General features: G+C 38.2%; 1 protein-coding gene across 8 annotated transcripts in view; it reads left to right on the top strand.

The window, feature by feature from the left end:
* The first annotated feature begins 66 nt into the window (after positions 1–66).
* cep192 (centrosomal protein 192) overlaps positions 67–8,300 on the top strand; it is an 85,832-nt gene continuing 77,598 nt past the window's right edge. For 6 of the 8 annotated variants that reach the window (XM_028579410.1, XM_028579409.1, XM_028579414.1 and 3 more), the window contains exons 1-8: positions 67–269; positions 877–1,120; positions 1,636–1,746; positions 5,663–5,820; positions 6,179–6,240; positions 6,551–6,692; positions 6,772–6,887; positions 7,051–7,140. In XM_028579410.1, the coding sequence (XP_028435211.1) occupies positions 948–1,120; positions 1,636–1,746; positions 5,663–5,820; positions 6,179–6,240; positions 6,551–6,692; positions 6,772–6,887; positions 7,051–7,140 (852 nt within the window). In that variant the 5' untranslated portion in view covers positions 67–269; positions 877–947. The other 2 variants (XM_028579408.1, XM_028579413.1) reach the window with 2 other exon arrangements.

Genomic DNA, 8,300 nt, shown 5'->3' with positions numbered 1-8,300 from the left:
ATCAAAGCTGTTTAAATTAGTTAAGTCCCGCCCACATGACATGACTCTCACGCGGGCTTCCTGCCGTTTGTTGCTTGCTTGGTACTCCGAATTGTTGTACAGTTTGTTTGTTTGTTTCCACTTTTAAGGAATAATGAGAAACGTAATTGTTCGGGAAGTTATTTTTGGAAGTTAACTATCTGCACCTTGCAACGTGTCTAACAACAAACGCTACAGTTGGAGAAGAACCGTGGTCTCTCGGCCCCTCTTCGGGAGTAACGTTATTGAATGTGAGTTGAAGTCCAACTAACGTTAACGTTATTATTTAACAAATTCTCTTGCTGAAATGGACCAGTCTTAAGTAAGTATTTTGCTTATCGCTAGAGTAGCAAGCAGGTTTTACTAGTTAGATTTTCAATGTTGTCTGTGACTTTTATTCTTACAACACTTCTCTCTAGCCTAACTTGATAAACGAAGATAGTGGAGTAACGTATTAGTTAACGTTAGCTCAAATGTGGGGCGTGTTGGTGATTTTGACAAACCCACTTGTTTTTAGCAAGTAACGTTATACTAGCTAACATTAGCGTTACAATTTAGCTTAGTTAGCATAATACGCTAGTTAATTGCTCTCAATTTGTTTTGCTGAAACTGTAACAAACCATAACGTTAGCCGCAAAATAACAAGCATGAAAATCTTCAAAAAAGTAACGTTGTTTGCGAACAAATAACTTCACTTTTTGTCACTAGTTTTCAGTTGTATTTAAGGTGGTATCAACAAGCTGGTAATTTCTTAATAGACATCCGTGCCACTGCACTGTAAAGTTTGCACAAGCTAAGTTTCGAGTTTTTAAAGTAATACTAACCTTTCCTTTTATTTCCCTTATTAATTTTTCCTAGACATTACAGATGGTCTTCACCTGAACTGAAGTCAAGCCACATTTGGCTGTCACCTTGCTCCATTCCAAAACATGGCAGAGAGTTTTTACAAGTTGGAAGATGAAGCCTTTCCCAGTTTCCTTTACAAGTCTTTGGACAGCACCAGTGGCCGTGTCACACTGGAGAATGTGACATTGGGTTCAGGCCCAGGACTTCCAGTGGCTGCCTCTACAGTGGCTAAAATTAAACCTGGGTCTGACAACAGGTGGGAGGGAGCATGCTTCTGCTTTGGGCAGATGTGACTTGTTGTGGAAATGCTTATATGCATCATTCTCTGAATCATCACACAAGCTATTTGACCAGTGTGTCTAAGAATGGATGCTGAAATAATTCCAATTCTTATTTTGGAGCTTTGTGTTTATAGTAATTGTATAATTTAGTTGCTAATTCAAATAGGAAGTATTAATATGCACACTGTTTATTCATATTAAATTTATGTACAAACAGCACCTAATTAGACAAAAAAAAATAGAGTGCATTGAGACATGTCTGCCAAATATAGAACTGCATAGGGATATTTGTTAATAAGAAGCTGCTGCAGCCCTTTTTGGTTTCTGAAATTTTCCACAAAAATAACAAACAGCGCAGAGGATGTTCATACTGCTTCAATATTCAGCTGCTAAATGTATTTTTTGGAGCACTAACCATGATGTAGAGTTGTTTAGTGTATTAACAATCAAGTTGTTTTGTTAAAGCAGTTCTATGTTCTCTTGCTTACAGAGGAGATCCTGTTGAAGCGTCATATCTGGAGGCCAGAGAGCTGCAGCAGGCCAACTCACAGTCATCTGTTAGAGAACAGCCCAAGTTTGCCCTTAGCTTCAAAGATGACTTGTAAGTATACATGTAGTTTAAGTTGTCTGGAATACTCGAGCGTGACACCGTGCACGGGCCGCCGTAGATGCACGGAGATGTTTATGCTCAACGCGTTGTTTGTTGCAGTATTCTCCGAAACACCAGAGGGCGTAAACAAAATAATCTGTAAATAAGCAAGAAGTAGTAGAGAAGAAGAGACCAGAAATAAAGGGAAACAGGCTGTCTGGCAACAGTAGTAAACACACCCATGTTACACAGATGTGCTGTGAAATATTACATTTATCTACTGTAATCATTAACATGACATGTTTATCTCCAAATCGAAATGACTGTCTGCCTGTAACGCTGTTAAGAACACTCTTTCCATGAAGCCGTTTTTTAGCTTTGAAAAAACAATTTCATATTTGTCCACATTGTCACTGTTCCACACACAAATGTTCCTTCTTTTGCCATTGTGGTGTCTCTCTCTGACCACATATTAAGGCTGCTTGACTCGGTGTGGTCATGAAGAATCCTACAGATGTTTGTACAGACAAACCTGCTCGGTCCGTGTACTTGGCGGCCAACGGATTTTCGTTTTGAAAGGGAAAAAAACGATTCCCAATTACCATTAGTAAATAGGAAAACAAAACGAAAAACAACCCATTATTCTTTTTTTGTTTTGATATTAAAAAATGGAAAACGAAAAACTCTCGTTATCCGATTTTCTTTGATGTGTTTGTAGATGGAACTCGGAAATTGAATTGTGTGTATAAATCTTATTCCTCATTCATTTTTTTCGTGACCCGGAAGCGATCGCAGGTAGTAAGCGGCTGCATACCCGGAAATCATTTGGACATCAATGAGACCCATGAGACCATGGACAGTTAGAATGATACGGACGTAAAAATGTTTTTAAGACGAATATGCTAGTGTTATATTAGAAAACCGAAAGAATATGATGTATTGTGGGGATATAGCAGCTGCGTTGGGTTCACAGTTTGGAACGATACGGGGGTTTTCTGAGAGGAGTGTGCGGAGGTGGTGTGCTCAGCAGGGACTTGTGGCGAAGCACAAGTTGACTTTTATTATGAAGTGGTCACAGGAGATTAGCGCTGACTGCTCTCATTCAAAAGAGTCTACACAACAAGACAACCATCATAGTCTAATAATAATAATGAAGCGAAAACATTTTCAAAATTTCTCATTTTCACATAAAAGGTCTAACGTTGTTTTGCGCCATTGCTTTGGCAAATATCTGTCAAACAAACTAAAATCAAAACCATGATATGGCTTTCCCTTATCGAATCGCAAAAGACTCCGATTTAATACAACAATATCTGTCAAACAAACAGGGCTATAATTAGTATAAATAAGATATAAAATCAATATAAATGTGATTTTTGGAGGTTAAAAAAGTAACTAAGTAACTACATTTTAAATTAGCTACTTTTACTATTTTACTTGTACTTGAGTAAACAACAAAGTAACAGTACTTTTACTTAAGTAGAACATTTTTTTTACTCTTTTCACTTCTGCTGATTTATTTAAATCTAAAAATTGCATAGACCTAGCCCTAGTCTGCATATCGGCCTAGCTGTGGTCAGCTTTTTATTTACTTTAAGAGTAGCATTCATTTGTATGTTTAACAAAAGCGGTAAACGGCAATTGATTAAAAAAAGAAAAACTTGCCTCAGCAATACCTTCAGCGATTTCAACTTCTCTTGTTGTGTAGACTCATTTTTGATGAATGAGAGCGGTCAGCGCTAATCTCCTGCACTTCATAATAAAAGTCAACTTGTGTTTCGCCAGTGAAATGCGTTTAATATTTGCATATTAAAAGCGATATGCAGACTAGGGCTAGGTCTATGCAATTTTTAGATTTAAATAAATCACCAGAAGTGAAAAGAGTAAAAAAAATGTTCTACTTAAGTAAAAGTACTGTTACTTTGTTGTTTACTCAAGTACAAGTAAAATAGTAAAAGTAGCTAATTTAAAATGTAGTTACTTTTTTAACCTCCAAAAATCACATTTATATTGATTTTATCTTATTTATACTAATTATATCCCTGTTTGTTTGTCTTTTGCGATTTGATAAGGGAAAGCCATATCATGGTTTCGATTTTAGTTTGTTGACAGATATTTGCCAAAGCAATGGCGCAAAACGTTAGACCTTTTATGTGAAAATGAGAAATTTTGAAAATGTTTTCGTATTATTATTATTATTATTATTATTATTATTATTATTATTATCAGACTATGATGGTTGTCTTGTTGTGTAGACTCATTTTTGATGAATGAGAGCAATCAGCGCTAATCTTCTGTGACCACTTCATAATAAAAGTCAACTTGTGCTTCGCCACAAGTCCCTGCTGAGCACACCACCTCCGCACACTCCTCTCAGAAAACCCCGTATCGTTCCAAACTGTGAACCCAACGCAGCTGCTATATACGCAACTAGCATATTCGTCTAAAAACATTTTTACGTCCGTATCATTCTAACTGTCCATGGTCTCATGGGTCTCATTGATGTCCAAATGATTTCCGGGTATGCAGCCGCTTACTACCTACGATCGCTTCCGGGTCACGAAAAAAATGAATGAGGAATAAGATTTATACTCACAATTTAATTTCCGAGTTCCATCTACAAACGCATCAAAGAAAATCGGATGAGAGTTTTTCGTTTTCCGTTTAATATCAAAACAAAAAACGAATAATGGGTTGTTTTCCGTTTTTTGTTTTCCTATTTACTAATGGTAATTGGGAAACTGTTTTTTTTTTTTTTTTTCTTTTCTTTCAAAACAAAAATCCGTTGGCCGCCAAGTACACGGACCCTGCTCTTCCCAGCCTACCTTATTGAATTGAAAGCGCAATGGGCACATAGTTACACAAATTCAGAGGTGCACAATAGAGCTGTCAATCTTACTTGTAATACCATTCAAATTTCATTTTTTAATATATTCAAATAATGCAGCTGTTATTAATATGTACTACACTACTCAGGCTTATGCATTGTCAAAGCCACAGTTGAGAAAACCCAACAGGAAGTCTGCCATTTTGAATTGAAAGTTAGAAATTAGTGCGATTCGGGCCATTTTCACATGTTGTACTTTAACAAACTCCTAGAGATTTCATTCTTACTAGGGCATGGCCTTGGCGGGGTGGCCATTTTGTGCGTTTCACCAGGAAGTGGGTGTAACTTGAGTGTACTCTGTCCAATTGGCTCGAAACGTTTCATGAGTCCAACCCTGAGGACATCTACAGACAGATATTTACTCAAAGTCATAGCGCCCCCTAGTGTCAACAAGAAGTAGGCCCAAAACTATAGGTGCTATACTTTAACAAACTACTCGGAGATATTTCATCCGATAAACTTGAAATTCGGTCTGTGTCATCTAAAGCCCAACGATGAAAAGTTATCAAAAACAAAACTTCGTCAAACTCTGTGGGTGTGGCATGGCGGCCATTTTGAACATTTATCGATGAACAAAGAAGTTGTTGTAACTTTAGTGTACATTGTCATATCTACCTGAAATTTCTCACGTTTGACAAGGCTCCAGGCCTGAGGACACCTACAGACCAAAATTGACCTTTGGTCATAGCGGGGGCTGGCAACAGGAAATCTGTCTTATATAACAAACATCATCCGATTTACACAAAACTTATAATGTGTGGTCTACATGTGATACTGAGCCACCTATTCTTAACCACACACCCCTCTTATGGCTTTTGAACGTTTAAGGTAGAGTCTTGTGTGAGGTATCATTTAACTCAGCAGAGTTTATTTTTGATTGGTGATGGTTTGGCCTGCCCCACTATGCTTAAGCCACGCCCCCTTTCATAACTGGTGACCCGTTTTAAGGTAGTGTCTGTCTATAGTGATTTATATTCCACCTTCTTTTTCCATGTCATTTTTATGTGGTCCTAATTATTAACTTCCCTGCCTGCATTACAGGGACAATGCGGATGACTTCATTGCAGCCCACCGTCTTTCAGACATGCTGGTGAAGATTCATTTGGATGAGAGCGCATTTCAAAACCAAGCCTCCATGCTGGGGCTTCCTCCCACACAGATGGGCTCAGTCCACGGCCGGCCCACAGAACTTGGAACAGGTAAATGCTGTTGCACCTGTCAAACTGTATAGGTATACCACTGTGCCAATACTGGCCATCCTCAGAATCAGTGATTATTCCTTTCTTGATAGGAAAACGTATAGGAGTTGGCTTCGCCTAATACTGCATGGATGTACTGTATATGGACATATGGTTGCACTTTCTGATATATATATATATATATATATATATATATATATATATATATATATATATATATATATATATATATAAGAAATCATTCTTATTATTAGTTGTGCTTACTGATATATATAGAAGAAATAATTCTTATTATTAAAAGATCCATTTTCTTTGAATTATACTAATGTACGTTTATTTTTCCTGTCTTGTCTGACAGATCTGTCAACAGGGCTTCTGACGTTTGCCCAATTTGGACATAAAGATGGTACAGATGCACAGGTACCAATAGCCCTTGACCAGTTGGCAGTTGTACTTTTTTATCTGTGATGGCTCTTTTTCGGTAATTTATAGACTCAATCCTGGTCATATAGGTAATAATACAGTTCATTCTGGCTCATAAAATGTGGACCTTTTTCATGTGCATATCAACAAGAGAAAGTAATTTGACCCAATTTAAGGCTTAAATCATATTATTAAAAACCTATCAATGAAGAAAAACAAGTTAAATCCTATTTTCAAATATAGGTTGCAATTTTGTCTTTTTAAACAATGGCCAAAATTGTTCTCTTTTCCTGGGCAATTCATACAGGCTCAGCCCTTACCAGCTACAGCTAAGGAGGACAGTGTGCAGAGTGAGGGAGTGGACAGTGACCATTTCAGTGGCAGTATCTCAAGTTTCCTGGCAAATGAGAAGCTCATGTCTGTGGACAGCATGAACAGCGATATCACAGGTTCATACATCCTTGATATTTGAATTGCAGAAAAGACATGTCAAATGTGGAGACATGTGAACATTTGTTTGATTTCCAGATGATGACATTGATTCGAACAACCTGCCTGATGATGAGCTGGAGCTGTATTTCAATAAACTGGTGCCTCCTGCTATGCAGAGAGGCAGAGTGGAGGGCCAGGAGATTCCTGCAACAGTAAGACTCTTCTCCTCTTTGAACCACGTTCTACTTTACCAACAGTTTCTTTTACACCTACCAGGATTAGTGAGCCATTACAAAACTGTTACTTTTCATTCAACTCTCATTCACTTAAACTATTTGTCTTAGTGTCTCCATAAATGTATTTTATTTTTCATAGCGACTGCCGGGTGCTACTAACCACATATCAAACCCAAGTTCTACAGAACCAGAACAGTATAGACACCAGTTTCTTGATTACTACAATCAGGTGAGCACATTTACACCCTTACTGTTTTTTGCCCATGTGCTGCTTCTAGTTCATAAGGAGAGGACTATAAATATTAAACCTGTTATGATAATTGCATTAATTAATTATAGTATATTTGGACATGATGCCAAAATAAACATCAGGGTTTTCCCTACGATTATAAGACTTAGGCACAGCCCTTAATACCCCTTTTCAAACCAAGGGCTCAACCAGGGTTAAACCAGCGGCAGCAAATGTAATTTGCAGTCAGGGGGTCTAGCAACTCTCAGTTGGCTTGCAAGCTGGAAAAAACCAAACTCTGGCCGGGCCAATCACATTGTGTAGTGTGTTGTCTTTTACTGGTTTTAAAGGCTGCATTACAGTTAAGTGATGTACTTTTCTGAACCTACCAGACTGTACTAGCTGTTCTATTATTTGCCTTTTCCCCACTTACACATTATGTCCACATTACTGATGATTATTTATCTAAAATCTAAGTGTGAAGATATTTTGTTAAAGCACCAATTGTCAACCCTAGAAGTTTTTCTTTGAGAAAACAACAAAGAACGGCACTGAAGTCATTCTTAAAAAAGGAAGATGTGTTCGGAGTTTTGCCGACCGTATACGGCAAAAGTTTAATCTATCAGGTAGCTCTGCTACCTTCTTCGTTGCTCTGCTTGGTTGTAGCGCTTGGTTGTTGTTTTATTGCAGATTTCATGTCGCAGCTTTCGTCACTGTTTGTCACTTTGCCTAAGATTGAGTGACAAGTAGTACTCGACCTGTTTATTTGGTTGCCATGACTTCGCGAGCGATGACGTCCTGTCACTGTTCCAGTTGCTCACCCTAAAATGGGGAGAGAGAGCGGATGACAGTTCGCTTGAGTTCAGTAGAGCAGACGGCTCTACAGAGTCGCGTAATTATGACTTTTCATAAACAGCTGAAGGAGCGGCGGTGCGCAGTGTACATAGCGGAAACCCTGTTGTGCGTCTGCCCTATTTGTGATACCGTGGCGGCAAAAATTTTAATCAACAGAGGAAACACTGGGGTCGATTTCAATGTGAATTGCACACGACCAGGGTCTCTAACAACGGTGGCAGGATAAATTATGTGATTGGTTGGAAATGAGCGTGCCCAGTCGTCAGTTTTGAAAAAACAACGTAGTTTTTGTCTGGCAGTGCTTT

The sequence above is a fragment of the Perca flavescens genome, chromosome 6 (genome assembly GCF_004354835.1).
Source record: "Perca flavescens isolate YP-PL-M2 chromosome 6, PFLA_1.0, whole genome shotgun sequence".
Lineage (NCBI taxonomy): Eukaryota > Metazoa > Chordata > Actinopteri > Perciformes > Percidae > Perca > Perca flavescens.
The sequence above is the reverse complement of the archived record's forward strand: the minus strand, read 5'-3'. Positions and strand labels throughout refer to the sequence as shown.